This window comes from Podarcis raffonei, chromosome 6 (assembly GCF_027172205.1).
Source record: "Podarcis raffonei isolate rPodRaf1 chromosome 6, rPodRaf1.pri, whole genome shotgun sequence".
NCBI classification, from domain to species: Eukaryota; Metazoa; Chordata; class Lepidosauria; order Squamata; family Lacertidae; genus Podarcis; species Podarcis raffonei.
Genome location: NC_070607.1, coordinates 41,764,531 through 41,780,678, shown reverse-complemented (window position 1 = coordinate 41,780,678; position 16,148 = coordinate 41,764,531). Strand labels below are relative to the sequence as shown.

Sequence of the window (16,148 nt, the reverse complement as noted above, 5' to 3'; positions counted from 1 at the left end):
AAGGTGGTAAAACTATATATACATACCACTGTTCTTCTGGTCAAGGGTTAATGTGAGGGTCTAACAGTGCAATGCTACACGTCTACCCAGAAATAGGTCTCTTTTGAGTTCAACGGGACTTACTTCCATTTAAGTGTGCATAACTGGATTGCAGCCTAAAACGGTTTGCATTGCAAAGTTTCAGCTCAGGAAGTTATCGAGAAAAGAAAAAACACCCAAGCATGGAGACTTAGAATGAGCTCCTCCTTTGGCAATTATTCAAGGAACAATGGAAGGACAGCTCTGCTTGTGTTCCCTTGCACAAGATCAAGGTGGACAAAATGTTCCTTCTGCAATATCGGTGACATATTGATAGACCTCCTTTCAGCAGGTAGAGCACGAGACTCTCAATCTCAGGGTCACGTTGTGCCAAAGATTCCTGCATGGTAGGGGGTTGGACTGGATGATCACTGTGCTCCTTTCCAATTCTATGATTCTTTCACAAGGCGGCTTACCAAAATAAAACAGTAACAGTAAAATAAGAAAGGGAGAGCCTGGATAGCTCACTTGGTTAGAGCGTGGTGCTGATAACGCAGCCGCATATTCCTGCACTGCAAGGGGGGGGTGGACTTAGATGATTCTGAGTTCTGCGCTTCTACGATCAAGAAAGAACCTAAAACCGCAAGACTGTCTCTGTGCATGTGCCGAGTGCAAGGCCGTACCCACAGTCTAGTCCAGCGAAGCTTGCAGGGGTTTGTGGGGGCACGAGCCCTTTCTCCTTTCGATGCTATTTTATAGAATACGTTCCTTCCCTTAGGGGCCACCCAGCGCCTCCAGAAGCTCAGCGCCCCCCGTCCCTTACCTGGCCCCCTCCCTCTCCTGCCCTCCCTCTCCGCGCCGCCTGCCAGCCTGCCTGCCTGCCTGCCTCCGCCTCGCCTCCCCTCCCGGCCCTGCCCTGCTGCATTGTGGTCCGGCCCGGCCGGCGGCGGCAGCGCCGAGCGAAGATGGCTGAGAAGCAGCCGCAGAAGCACGACGGGCGGGTGAAGATCGGCCACTACGTGCTGGGGGACACGCTGGGGGTCGGCACCTTCGGCAAAGTCAAGAGCTGAGTATGGGGCGCGGGAGGGGCGGGCTCGGGGCTGCAGCCGAGGTGGGGAGGGAGAGAGGGAGAGATGGGGCGCGCGCGCGAGGAAGCGCCTCTCCAAGGCGCAGCGCGCGCACCCCCCCCCCAATATACGCACACGCGCCACAGGCACCAGGCGACAGCCCCGCGCTCAGTTATCCCTCCGTCTCCATCCTGCACCTTTCCTCCCCAGAGCCCCCTCCCCACCCCCTGAAGCGAACACCTCCTCCACCCGGTGCCCCCCACCCCACAGTATATCCCTTTTTATCTGAGGCAGCCACCGGCATAGGAGCCAACTCACAATAAAATGTTTGAGCCCCCCCTCCCGTTTCAAAGTTCATGGGCATTGCCCTTCAAATGGCATGCATGTCATGTGATCGGTTATGTGGGGCTTACCTGGGCCCCCCAATATTTTAGTCAAGTTGGCACCCCTGGTAATGCCATTCAAGTGTGTGTGTGTGTGCACACATACAAACACGCACACACATACAAACACGCACACACACATACACATGTACATATCGTCATGTGATCAATTATGTCATGGAATGTGATCAGTTATGTGTGGGAGGGTTACCTGCCCCCCCAATATTTCATTCAAGTTGGCACCCCTGCTTTGCATTTCCATCTGACCCTCCATTCAGCCAGGCACCCAGTCCAGCAATTCCCCCTCAGCTCCTCCCATAAACACCTTTGCACTCTCCTCCCCGCAGCCTTCAGAAACCCGCAATAGGATGCTGGAGAATAATGACAGGGGCTTAGAGAGTCAGGGTCTTTTTCAAAGACTCATAAATTGTAGAGTTGGAAGGGACCACGAGGGTCATCTTGTCCAGCCCATTGAAATGCAGGAATCTTTTGGCCAACGCTGAGATTAAGCATCTCATGCTCTACCAACTGAGTTATTTGGAAGTTCTCCTAGGGTTAGAAGACAAAAAGCTCCTGGCTTGAAATCAGGAGCACCTGGCAAGCCTCCAGCACACATACGTTCCTCTTTTCTCTTTCAGTCAGCGCTGACAGTACACATGAGCTGTGTATATATGCTTTAGCAAAATAAAAGTGCTGGGGAGAGGGGTCCCTGCCATTATGAGTTTCAAGCAGGGAACGTGACACTGTGGAAAGGACAGGAGGGGATAAATAGAGGCAAAATGTGTGCGGTTACCCACACTGTTTGGCCTCCAGTTAATGAATCACACAGCCTTTCCTCCCTCCCTCCCTTAATTTAAGATGTGCAATGCATTGTGAGCCCTGCCTTTGGCAGTTCTGGGATGTACACATCTTGCTCCCTCCAGCATTTGCACAAGGTGCAACGACATTGGACATCTTCAGCTCACATAACCTTGGTCTTTGGCTGCCCTGTAGTAGCCTTTTAGAATAAACTTCATGGGCATGCTGTCACCAAAGAAAACAGTTTCAAAAGGAATAGCTGTGTTAGGTCACAAAACTCTTGGCTAACAGTTTAATTATGGCATCATCAGTTGAAATGGACTGATGGACTAAATTCAACAGACTTTGAGGTGTTAAAGCTGAAGTGAACTGTAGTCCACAAAAGCTTGTTTTCTCACCAAAGAGGCTAATTCAGGAAGAGATGCTAAGCTATTAGAAGCTATTGCTATTATTATTACTATTTATGAAATTGTTGTTGTGAGATATTTGTGAGATATTTTCCCGTGTTGGCTGGCAGAAAATGTCATTCATACATGAGTCTGATTCTTTGCAAATCCATGGAGAATCTTCACATCGTGAAGTATTTTTTCCAATGTTAGCATGAAGTTAATGCAACACAATTCTGTGCATATTTATTCAGATATAAGTCCCTTTGTGTTCAGTTGGGTTTACTTCCAGGAAAATATGCACAGGATTGCAGCCATATTTGTTACATTTTTTTTAAGGAGCTCAGGTGACATACATGGTTCATTCTACCCATTTTATCGTTGCAAAAAGCTTGAAGCGAAAAAGTAGTGAACTGCCCAAGGCCACCCAGTCGCTGCATAAGGATTGAACCTGAGTTTCCTCAGTTTAAGTCCAGAACCACACTTATTTCTTAATCATACAGACCCTCCCATCTGTCATACACTGCCCAAATCATATCCCAGCCTTTGCAAAGTAAATTCCAGGCTTGTCAACTGCCACTTGCCATGTTGCTTGTAGGGAGCAAGATTTGCTCCCAAGCAAGAAATTATTTTTATTCTTTCCCCCTTAACAGCCTGATCCTATGCATATTTTACTCAGAAATGAGTCCCACTGAGCTCAGTGAGGCTTAGTCTTAAATAAGTATGTATAGGATTGTTGTCATCATTCATTGGTGTGCTACAGACTACTAATGTGGGTGGGCTAGTAAAACTTTTTTTAGGGCTAGTAACTTTAATGGGGTTATTTGCAAGGTTGAAAAAAATTGTTTTTCAGTGGGTATGAAAGGTTAGGGCGCAGCACACAGTAGCTAGTATCTAACTTTCTTAAGGACCATTGTAATAATTGAGCTGAACCATTTCCTATAATGTTGCTAAGGTCACCCTCTGAGTAGACCTACTCAGAAGGAAATACTGTCTTTCAGCATTCCTGCCTTATGCCATTTAATTAAAACACAGATGCGTACACACACACACACACACACACACACACACACACACACAGAGTAATGTGTTAAATAGTGTATCATGGGGAGTTGTTGTGCCTCTGCTTCATGATTATATTAGGAACCTGAGTTACCACACTACGCAACAAATAACACTGTCTCTCTTGCCTGCATCTCTTAAGACATTCAAGTAGGCTTAACAAGTCCCAAGGGAGCGAAACAATAATATCTCTGTATCAGTTCCTTGCTGTAAGCAAACGATGGATTACAAAGCAGACTTGTTTATTATTAATTATTAATGTATCAGCACTAAGAAAACCACAAACAGACACATGTAGTTTTTTTTTATTGATAACAAATGAAAGATGGGCTACTTGGTTGCAGCTTAATACTTTGGTTTGTTTGCTTTGCTGGTTTGGAGTTTACAAATCTTCTGTGTGAACTACAGCAGGTCGTAGAATAGATCATCCTAAGGTGGTCACCAAAGCATACAACTGGGACTTTTGTCCCATTGGAACATATTTACATTGTTGATCTGGGAGATGCCAGATAAGCATTTATTTATTACATTTATATACAGTACTACCTTTTATCTTCCAAGGATCTTAAGGTGGTGTATGTGGTTCCCTCCTGCCCATTTCGTCCTCCTAACAACCCTGTGAGGTAGGCTAGACCATGGGATGGTGACTGGCCCAAGGTCACACAGTGAGCTTCATGGCTGAGTGGGGATTCGAATCCTGCTCTCCCGGGTTGTAGCCCAGTACTCTAACCATTACACCTTCTGACAGAAATAGCAGAGAGAAAATTCCAATTTCAAGGATGTTTCATACCCGCTGGGTGATACTCAGCCTTAGTTATAGAGTAGTCCTGCTGAAATCCAATAGGCTTAAGTAATTTGCTTGCTGATTTCAATAGGTCTACTTTGAGTATGACTAACATTGGCTATCACCCACTCGCTCAATGATCAGCAGCATTGCTATCATGTGCTTAGTCTCTTTCCCACTCAGTTATTCCCTAACATATCAAGGGATGATTAGGCCCTCACTCTGCCCCCCCCCATGTATAAAAATACAAGCCTTAGCTGCATCCTCAAAAGAACCTGTAATGTGTGTGAGTTCAGCTGCAGGAGCAAGCTGTGAACTCAGTGATTGCTGTTCCCACTACTTCTAAGGCCCAGATTATTTCATGCATGTGTATATACAGCTGGCATCTTTGTTGTTTCATCTCCCAGAGCAAAATATTAGCAGTACAGTTGTCAGGAAACATGTCGTGCTTTACTCCTGTACAGTACAAACGTAGCATTCAGGAAGTCGCAGGTAAAGATTTTTAGAGGCTCAAGATGAACGCATTATCGCCTGCTAATGTATGCAGAACAAGCTGCTGCTAGAGGTACAGGAATGATCAAACTAGGATAACTGTTACTAGACTAATTTGTGGCCCATATTTTTTTGGCTGTGGCACTGCAATAGGGTGCTGGAACAAAAGTTAATAAACATGGGTTTGCTAGGATCCTGGGAGCGTAGTTACAACCTGGAATATGAAGGGGTGTCCAGGTGCTCAAGCTAACATGGCCCTGCATGTTTTAGTGCTTGTGTAGATATAAGAAAAATATTCTTATTTTGACACCTGCATCATATTGCAGCAATGGTAAGAAAAGACCCCCCCCCTTTTATGCAGCTGCATAAAGCACAAAAGCCAAATCCTCTTTCACACTTGGTCACCCAAGGCATGAAAAGCTATATGATGTGCACCCATTTTGCTGAAGCAAATACCTCAATTTTGCACAGAAACATATTGAAGGACTTGGTTTCACTCTGTGTTTGGCTGTTTATGAAATAGCATAGTGGCTGCAGCAGACAATCGAGGGATATGGAGCAGAGTGAATTTCCATAACAGGAAAAGGAATGATAATTCTTATTTAGCCCTCCTGTCGTTTCACAGCAATCGGTTGGGAACATTTCCTAGGGTTTATGTTTGCCAGAGAAAGGTCGAGATAGAGGCATAGATTTTCACTAGAGGCACCCATTGTCAAGTGGGATTCAACCATATACGGGCATATTCATGTTGCAGAGTTATGGTTGGTTTGATTTAGTGCCTTTGTGAAACAAACCCTCTTCCCCAAATACCAGACTTCTTGCAAAAGGAACGCGATGGGGAAATGCACTAGAAAGGGTGGATAATGCTACCTTCATGTACCGTTGTCTAGACTCCCTGCAAACAAATCAGAATAAATGCTCACTGCTCCATAGGTCATATAGCTAGAGGAAAAACCCTTTTTCAGTGGTACCCCAGCTGTGGAATGCTCTCTGCAGAGAGGCTTGCAGTCTTTTTGGTGACAGGTAAAAAAAAAATGTAACCTCTTGATTTTTAAATCTAAAACCTGATTCGTTTTTAAATCTAAAACCTGATTCCATATAACCTTTTTGTTATATGGATTTTAATCTACACTTTGTAGTTTACTTCATTATTAGGGCAGGATAAAAATATGGTTGATCTGTAAAATAAATAAATACACTTGTGCGATGCAGAGCATAGCATCCTGTTAACATTTCCTAGCCTAGCCGAGTACATAAAAAGGAAACAAGCCCAAGTGTTTTTATTTGGAAGTGTGGCAAAGCACTTTATTTTTAGAACACTCATATTGAGGAAAGAATTTCAGACTGCTCTTATCTCTGCTAATAATAGCGACTTGCTCACCCTATACAGCTACTGCATTTACCACTCTGCTCTGTTCTTTAGTCGGGGCCACAGTCACTGTCACAGATAGTCTCTTGCCTAGTTTTAACATTCCATGACTTTTAAATTAGAATGCTAAGCTGTGTGAGAGTTCAGTGAATTGTATCCTAAATGGCATTTCATTGTTTGCTTTAACAAGCATACTGTAATGGCTTCTACTAGAACCTTACAGCTTGGGACTGTTCTATAAAACTCCTGTTTGTTTGTTTTTCTTTTCCAGAGGGGGTGGCCACGTTGGTTTCTTGCAACATGACACACACTTTTCTGAGTTACAGATATGTTTGCGGGGAGGGCTGTAAACAGTAAGGTCAGAGGAAATGAAATGCAGAAAAGCACAGACAGTGATAATTACGTAATTAGCAGCAGTGATTCATAAAATGTTAATTCAGACATGCTGGCATTTGTAAGCCAATTAACACATGACTTTACTAAAAAAAAAAATCCTTTGTCTTAATGCAGTCCATAAATAATAGCACTGAACTCTTGATGCATTGTAATCCAACTGTTTCAAGTTGCAGTCTCCCTTTAAAGTTCCTCTGCCCCCAAGATGGCCACTCTAATGTCACAGACACATATTCTGTGAGGTTGAAATATTGCCATTTCTGATCTCAAATTTGTGTTTTGTGAGAAAAGAGAAAGTGGCTTTCAACTGCAGTGGGAACATATTTGCTCACTGGAGTGAACCATTTGCCCTTGTTGGCAAAAATAAAAATAAAAAATTAAATCACTGGCAGCTAACATCCCTCTTCACAACCTACGAAGATGATGAGGAAATTGCGGTGGGGAGAACATTTCACCTTAGACTTAAAATTATATTATTACCTTTTGTTACTTTTGTTTCTGTTCAGGGCCAAATATCCCCTCATGACAGTCTGTCATTATTATCCAGTATACATTATACGTACTTCAATAAAACATGAAACTTTTCTTTCTTTCTTTTAGTTGGAGAACACCAGCTCACACGGCACAAAGTAGCGGTCAAAATTTTAAATAGGCAAAAAATTCGCAGTTTGGATGTGGTTGGGAAGATCAAACGAGAAATCCAAAACCTGAAGCTTTTCCGACACCCCCATATTATCAAATTGTAAGTACTGCTGCCACTACTCCCATTGTTGTGTGTTGCATGAAATGGGGGTACTGCCCTCAGGGACCCTGTGTGCTCCTGATATTTTACTGTGTGTTGAATTAATATTTTCAAAGGTAACCTGCAATGCAATTCCAGGCACATTTATTCTGGAGTAAATTCCACTGAACTCCACTGAGTTTACTTCCTAGACACGGGTGGCGCTGTGGGTTAAACCACAGAGCCTAGGACTTGCCAATCAGAAGGTTGGCGGTTCGAATCCCCGTGAAGGGGTGAGCTCCCGTTGCTTGGTCCCTGCTCCTCCAACCTAGCAGTTTGAAAGCACGTCAAAGTGCAATTAGATAAATAGGTACCGCTCCGGCGGGAAGGTAAACGGCGTTTCTGTGCGCTGCTCTAGTTCGCCAGAAGCGGCTTAGTCATGCTGGCCACATGACCCGGAAGCTGTACGCCGCCTCCCTTGGCCAATAAAGCGAGATGAGCCCCGCAACCCCAGAGTTGGCCACGACTGGACCTAATGGTCAGGGGTCCCTTTACCTTTACTTATACTTAGAACTACAGCCTTTGCTTTTCTGAACCACAGTAAACAGGATCTCTAATGGGATTCTGTTAATTTATGACTACCAGATTAGAGTAGAGGGAAAGTTATAAAATATTGTTGTAAAACGTTCATCTCGTCATCTGGGAGCTTGTGATAGTAACATATAAGGGCTGGATTATACTCTGTGCTCACTGAGGAACAGAAATAAAACTTGGACTAGCTGATGGATTTGAAGTAAATTCCTGGATTTTATGGAAGGATTTGATGCGCATTTGAGCAATTTCTTGGGCGAAGCAACTGAGTCTGCTTGTTAGATGTGCATCTCACTCTCTGGGATATTGTGGTTCTGTGCAAAAATGGATTTCTGAAAAGTAAAATATTTTGACTATTATACTTGGACTTCCCTATCCTCTTGCCACTACGATTCAGTTTTACCATATTACTCGAGTCTGAGTATTATCTCCCATCTTTTCAAACATTCTTGAACATCTGTAGCCACAATGGAAATTTGAAAAGAGGGTTAGTCATAAGTGAGGTATAATTATTGTTCAAAGATTCCAAGAGATTCAATAAACTTATGGAAGAAGAAAGGTAAATCTGTCAGAGCCCAGAAACAGTTTATATCTGCTTTTATCATAAAGAATATAATAAAATTCACCTTCAGAAGTGGAAAGCAGTTATGCGTGAATTGCTAATTTTAAGGAAAATGTTAATTTAGTAAGATTAAGTAAGCACTAGCTCTTGTCTCACTATTGAAAAAGATGCAAATAAAAAAACAACATAATTTTTGTGTGTCTTTTTGTTAGGTACCAGGTCATCAGCACACCAACAGATTTTTTCATGGTAATGGAATATGTGTCTGGTGGGGAATTGTTTGATTACATCTGTAAACATGGACATGTAAGTGACTTTTTCCATTAAGGATAAATGTGTGGGCGGGAGGGAAGTGAATTCTACCGATCTATAATATCTTTGCTAAATGAGGGTTCTTTTTAAGGTTATTAAGGCCGAAAATAGAGCTGGCTTCATCACAGACCTATCTGGAATGACTTGCAACTGGCCTGATGGCACTGCGGTGTCCTATACAGTCTTACAGTGCAAACATTTTGCTGATCCATCTTGCCTTGAATTGCATATCATTTGAATAAACATGTAAGAAGCAAGGCAATAACCAGTAGCAGCTTCCTGGCTCTTTATATTTGAATGTGTTCTGGCAAATGAAAGCAGTTTGGTGATAGTGATCCGGTCCTAAATATGTTCTGAGATGTGTGCTTGTAATGGTGGTGCAATTTTTTGGGTGACATTGCATTGGTAGAACAGCCTTTTCAGACGATGCTGAGCATTTATTTGCCGTTGCAGTATAATTTAGTGATAACTATCAGTTTACTATATAATTGCCCAGAAAAGACAATGAGCCACAGAATTTCCTAGAGTGTAGGTGATAGTTCAAGCTCAGAAGCAAGACAGAAGTGCTTGCCTCTGTAAATTTACATTTTACAGCCAATCAGCACAATTCATGGTTGAACAGTGTTTTATTTTTGTTGCCCAGATTTTCCCTGAAATAGAAATTATTAAATGCTTTTTAAAACATAGAATCTAAATTCTATGCAAAAGCAGAAATAATAAACAGATTTCGACTGCACTCCTGTACACATGTACATAAGTCTATTTTAACTCAGCAGGACTTAGTTCTGAATAGACGTGCTTAGGATTGTGCTCCTTCCATAGTTCCAATTCACAGGTTAGAGAGGATCTCATATCTATTTTTTCTTTAATCCTTCGGAAGCTATTAGCAGAATTGAAATGCTCCCTGCTGCATGCTATGTGATTGTCACCTCACCACTTGGACTGCATAAAATTCAGTATTTGAATTTTTGTACCCTGTAGTCATAATATTTCCTAATTTGATCCCTTGTTCATAATTTATTGAGAGGATATTATAATCTGCTATATAATTATACTTGTTATAGAAATATGTAAAATGTTAAGTATGTACTATCATTACCATTGTTTTACCACTATGATTAAGTGGTGAGGCGCATCCATTAATGGCCTGAATTCAGTTTAAAAATAGAGTTTCTATTAACAGACCCAGTCAACTCAGGCTGTTTCACAACAACTGCTAGGATCTTGCAGGCTGAGACTGCAGCTAGGGGTGCCATTTTTGAATGCTCTCTAATTGGGGGATGGGACTTTCCTGCAAGTATAAAAACTAGGACATCAGGAAGAGTCTAGCCTGGAATTAGTCCTTGTTGTCCTAGGGTTTTTTCCCTTGCGGGGTGTATTGGTAGGTGCCAGTGCCTGATTTACGTATAAGCGAAACAAGCTATAGCTTAGGGGCCCACTCTCTTGGCTCCCCCAAAAAAATTAAAGGAAAAAAACACAATTGGATGTACATTTCCAAAATATAAGATAAAAAACCAAATAAAATAAAACCTATATACAGCAACAGTGTTTTGTGTTGTGTAGGCTCCTATGTTGTAAGTAATGGGCCCCGCCTGCTAGCCTGTTCCCTAAAATATCACTGGTTTGCTCATTTCTATATATAGGGTTCCTACATTCTGCATGGACTGGTTGCATGGCAACATGTGCAAATGGCTTTAGATACCTATTAGGTTCATAAATTACCATATAGCATATATTCAGCACAAAAAACCGTGACGATTTGTTGTTTACAAAGGACAGCTGGACATATAAAGGGCCCTATTACCTTCAGTAGCTTAGGGCCTCATCAAACCTAAATCCGGCCCTGGTAGGTGCCATAAAAAATATGATCTCCCTCACTTGGTCTGGTATAGCTCATTCTACTCTCTTTCCCTTAAGATACGCACAAAGAAGAAGATATTAAAAACTCCCACTTTTTCTTTAGTTTGTGATGTCCGAACTGAAGGAACTGTGATTTGTTCTGTGTTTAGTTTAAACAAACCAGGATCATAGCATGATATGATATCCCACTTTGTTAACAAACCGTAGTTTGAATAAACCAGGCATGACAGGAAACTGTAGTTAGTTGGTGCTCTCCAACTAGTACATTATGGAGCTGTGGGACTAGGTGAAAATGTGACCCCACTCTGGCACATTCCTATTTCATTCTACTGTACAGTGGTACCTCGGGCTACATACGCTTCAGGTTACATACACTTCAGGTTACAGACTCTGCTAACCCAGAAATAGTGCTTCAGGTTAAGAACTTTGCTTCAGGATGAGAACAGAAATCGTGCTCCGGCGGCCCAGCGGCAGCAGGAGGCCCCATTAGCTAAAGTGGTGCTTCAGGTTAAGAACAGTTTCAGGTTAAGAATAGACCTCTGGAACAAATTAAGTTCTTAACCTGAGGTACCACTGTAGATCCATCCCCAATAGCATGGGGGGGGGCGGATCTTAAACTGTACTGGCTTGAGGTTTAAGGTTCTAGCCTGGGCAAGTTTCCTTGTGTGGGCTTTGTCCTCTACACTTTGCTACTGTTGCTGGCTTGCCAGTAAAAGAGCTAGCAAGCAGGTGGCAGCACCTGCTGATCCTAATTATTACTGCCACCATCACTTGTTTCCTCATCCCCCTCCAGTCCAAAACAAAAAGTAAACAAACAAGCCAGTTGCAGCAGTGGAGAGGAGCAACAACAGGGCCAATCTTGGGCTTTGGCCGACGCCCAAGTATGGCCACCTTTAGAGGTCAGTCCTGATTTCAAAAGTGTGAGATGAGGAGGCAGGGCCTTCTACTTTGCTGTCTCTGGCCCTCATGTTTGGTTTTTCCAAATTGGGTGCAGTCAAGGAGTAGAAGGCAAAAGTAACAAGGGCAATCTAGTTCCTTCAGTTTGCAGAGGCCTTTGGAAAATTACTGCCATGGGTTGCAGTCTGTAGCAGAGAAATTTTTCAGAGTAATGAGCTGAACAATTGATTGCTCAAGGAAGCACAGTTTTAAAGCTTAAATGGCCTTTAATTATTTGACACACTTAATTATAAGAGAATAGTGCAATGGAATGTCTCCTTGGGATGGCTCACCACTGTTTACTTGTTTGTTTAGTGTTGCTTACTGTAATTCTGTCTCTTGTGGCCCATTAAGGAGGCACATTTTGCCTCGCTGAGTATCCTTTCAGGACAAAAAACAAAAGCATTGAGCCTTATTTCCTTTCCTGTGCATTTTTCTAGGTTGAAGAGGCCGAAGCCAGGCGTCTTTTCCAGCAAATTCTGTCAGCTGTAGATTACTGTCATCGGCATATGGTAGTTCACAGAGACCTGAAACCAGAGAATGTGCTGCTGGATGCAAACATGAATGCCAAGATAGCTGATTTTGGTATGTGACCCCAGCAGCATTCCAGAAATGTGACCAGCTCTATGCCAATTGCTGAACTGTCTCAGGGCTAAAATCCTTCAAAGAACCCAGCATCAGTTTTCATCACCATTAGCAGTTTCTTTGCTACTGTGAAAAACTTCCCAAGTTGAAAACATTAGTCTCGTCTTCACTGAGTATTAAACCTGAAGGTGGACGCTTACATAACTGGATGCTTCTCCATACTCAAAGTTTTAAAGAAATCCTGGCACATAATAAGTTGATTTCAGGGAGAAGGGTCCTAGCCTTGCCATTTCCCTGGCATCTAGTTTTCTACATCTTTTTCTTTATCTTATATGGTGGAACACTCAGCCATAAGAACCTTCACCTGCAGACTGAAACAATACAATTCATACATTCACTTATCACCTCTAGGGAAAGCAGGCTTTTCTTGTTATGGTGTTGTCAGTGTGATTATAGATATATAATAGAAATCATTTACAAAATTATTTTGGATCTTTGCCACTTTTAACATTTCCTCTCAATATTTCATGCAGTTCCGTGTGGCTTCTTATACTATCAGGTTTCATTTATTTATTTTTGTCCCATTGACCATAATACTGCTCCTTAAAGCAGACAGGACAGGACTGATTGTATAGCACTGATATTCAGCTTCATGCTAGACATATAGAAACATGAGGTCCTCCTCTCTTCCCCTTGGGACGTACAGATGCCTTCCCTCTCTAGGCCTCCATTGCACAGAGTTTACTCCAGCTCTTGAGTAACCTAGATGAAGGAACCTGAGGAAAGATGGTCCATTGAATTCTCTCCAGGGGAAATGCTTAGAATAAGCTTTGAGAATCTAGCTTTCAGTTTGAAGTAGATCTTTACAAAGACCTTTCTACCTGTAAGAAATTGTTTCTTAAGCAAATAATGCAACACAGTTCTAAGAGCCTTTAAAAAAAATTTAATCTATATCGTTCCCTTCTGCCTCCCTTGCTATTCCACACACAAACACCCTTCTCTCTCTTCTAGCAATGCCAACAAATGAGTCTCTCTCTCTCCCCTCCACAACCTTTTAGGACTGTCCAACATGATGTCAGATGGCGAATTCCTGCGAACCAGCTGTGGCTCGCCCAACTATGCAGCACCAGAAGTCATCTCTGGAAGGTAGAACATTAAAGACCAATGGATACCCTTTTGATCAGAGGCATGTTTTTGACATGGGATTCATTCATATAGCTGAGTAGTTCGTGGTCATTTATATGTGCTTAGGTAGTGTTCATATGGCAGCATTCTGTCCTTCTGGTTGCACAGTTTGTTTTTAAGCAAGAAACAATAGCACCAAAAGGATACCAGGAATTGACCACCGAGGTTATTTCTGTTGACTGCACCAAGGCAAGTCCAAAGAGAGTGGACACTTCTAAGCAACACTCGAGAGAAATGTTAAGGATTTTTGGAGAATGTAGGGGAGAGCAATCAAAGAGAAGAGGCTTGAGCAGTTCCAGTATGATGAACAGGCTATGAAATAAGTTCAGGGAGGATGTTATTGTAATGAGATGCTCTTCCAGTTGTCACTTGGATTCAAGGCGACTGTTTAGCATTGCTTCCTTTTTCCCTCTCCCAGCTACTTAGGGTGTCCTTTGGAACTTCAGGCAAGATACTGCAATGTCTTAAGGAACTGGTTAATGGCACCTTCCTTTTGTTCAGATTGTATGCTGGCCCAGAGGTTGATATCTGGAGCTGTGGTGTTATTCTCTATGCTCTCCTCTGTGGGACTCTTCCTTTTGATGATGAGCATGTCCCAACCCTCTTTAAAAAGATCCGTGGAGGTGTCTTCTACATTCCCGAATACCTCAACCGTTCAGTTGCCACCCTCCTTATGCACATGCTGCAGGTGGATCCACTCAAACGAGCAACTATCAAGGACATCCGGTAAGGTCTGGTGCCAAAATTATAACTCGTTCCATACTAATATTTTTTTGATGATCTCTGAGAAGATCATCAGAGAAAATCAGCCAATATGTCCTTTAGAAATAATAATAAAAAAAGAAATTGGCTGAACAGGGAATGGAGCTGACAGGCTTGAAAACATCTAATCTAACCAGCTTACATTATTGCTACATTCTCTTTATTGCTATGTTCTTTACAGTATTTCATAAGGAGTGACTGGGAGAAAGCAAGATGAAACATCACCTAATGCAACCTCAGTTGTTGAAATAGCAAGAGCATTTGAATAATCAGAAGTGTCACAAGGATGGCCAAAATCCCTCAACTAAGCAGTACATGTCAAACTATTTATATGGCCCAAAATTACAACCCACCATAGTATTGTCTGTGTTTCTTTCATCTCCTGTTTCCAGCTCATCCCAGTATCACCAGGAATGCCATATCCTGAAGCCTTGGGAGCCATTGTGTGAACATGCAGTGTAGTATATGACTAAAGAATGTGGTTGAGACTGCTTTGTCCCTTACAGCACATAGGTCCCTACACCATGTGCTGTAAGGGACAAATAATTTATAGTTCCTCCTTTAATCAGCTTGTTTTACTCCTGCTAAACTCTCAGGGTCCGTAGTTTCTCAGAGCAGTGCATTTCGAAACCTCAGCCCTTTGAACTCAGAAGGGTTAAACAGGAATACGTACACCAGCTTGACACTTATCATTTAACATTTTAGTGTCATGCTTGGTCTTTTATGATGAGTCAGATCTGGGATGTTGCATAAACAGTATTATTATTCATTAGAGAAATGATTCCTTTTAGAGAACACGAGTGGTTCAAACAAGAACTGCCCAGTTACTTGTTTCCAGAGGATCCTTCTTACGACGCCAATGTTATTGACGACGATGCCGTGCGGGAAGTTTGTGAAAAATTTGAGTGCACTGAGTCAGAGGTGATGACCAGCTTGTACAGTGGGGATCCTCAAGACCAGCTTGCGGTTGCTTATCACCTTATTATTGACAATCGGAGAATCATGAACCAAGCCAGTGAGTTCTACCTTGCTTCCAGCCCTCCCACTGGCTCTTTCATGGATGACACTATGCACATCCCTCCAGGGGTGAAGCCCCACCCGGAACGGATGCCTCCTCTCGTAGCAGATACTCCCAAAGGAAAGTGTCCCTTGGATGCACTGAATACCACTAAGCCAAAGCCGTTGACTGTGAAAAAAGCCAAGTGGCATTTAGGAATACGGAGTCAAAGCAGGCCTTATGACATCATGGCTGAAGTGTACCGTGCTATGAAACAGCTAGATTTTGAGTGGAAGGTAAGGAATACGAATGCTTTGAATGCTATTCAACGTTTGATAATGGAAGTTTATATTTTACTATCTGCATACCAGGTTTTTTTATACTTAGTAAACAACTTAGAAGCCTATTTTGGCATTAAATGACATTCAGATTAAACAATGCATTAATTAATTGTGCATTCATTATTAATAATATTTAATAATGCATTAATTAATTAATACCTCCGGTAAGTTCTCAGTTAACTGGCTTTGCTTATGTATTTGCTAATGCATTCAAATGCTGCCCCCTCAATATAATAATTCTCAGAGCAGCTTAGATCAAGAGAACAGGACAAATAAAACACACAAGAAATATTTACGGAATTTAAACAGTGGATAAAGCGAGCAGGAAGATTCAATCAGAGTTAAAAGGTTAGCAGCCTGGTAGAGTGTAAAGGTCTTCGCCTGGTGCAGAAAGGACAGCAGAATAGGCACCAGGCCAGACTTACCCAGGGAGGCAGTTTCAGGACTGGGGCACAACAAACGAGGAGGTCCAGTGACCACCTGCGTCACCTGGTGGTGGGGACACCTGGAAGAGGGCCTCCAGCAACTATCAGAACATGACAAG

At 42.4% G+C, this 16,148-nt stretch overlaps 1 protein-coding gene across 2 annotated transcripts in view; it reads left to right on the top strand.

The window, feature by feature from the left end:
* The first annotated feature begins 933 nt into the window (after positions 1–933).
* PRKAA2 (protein kinase AMP-activated catalytic subunit alpha 2) overlaps positions 934–16,148 on the top strand; it is a 29,238-nt gene continuing 14,023 nt past the window's right edge. The window contains exons 1-7 of one of the 2 annotated variants that reach the window (XM_053392312.1): positions 934–1,083; positions 7,353–7,494; positions 8,839–8,932; positions 12,175–12,319; positions 13,378–13,465; positions 13,923–14,230; positions 15,058–15,292. In XM_053392312.1, the coding sequence (XP_053248287.1) occupies positions 984–1,083; positions 7,353–7,494; positions 8,839–8,932; positions 12,175–12,319; positions 13,378–13,465; positions 13,923–14,230; positions 15,058–15,191 (1,011 nt within the window). In that variant the 5' untranslated portion in view covers positions 934–983 and the 3' untranslated portion in view covers positions 15,192–15,292. Of the gene's footprint in view, positions 1,084–7,352; positions 7,495–8,838; positions 8,933–12,174; positions 12,320–13,377; positions 13,466–13,922; positions 14,231–15,057; positions 15,560–16,148 lie in introns of those variants that run through there. The other variant, XM_053392311.1, reaches the window with a different exon arrangement.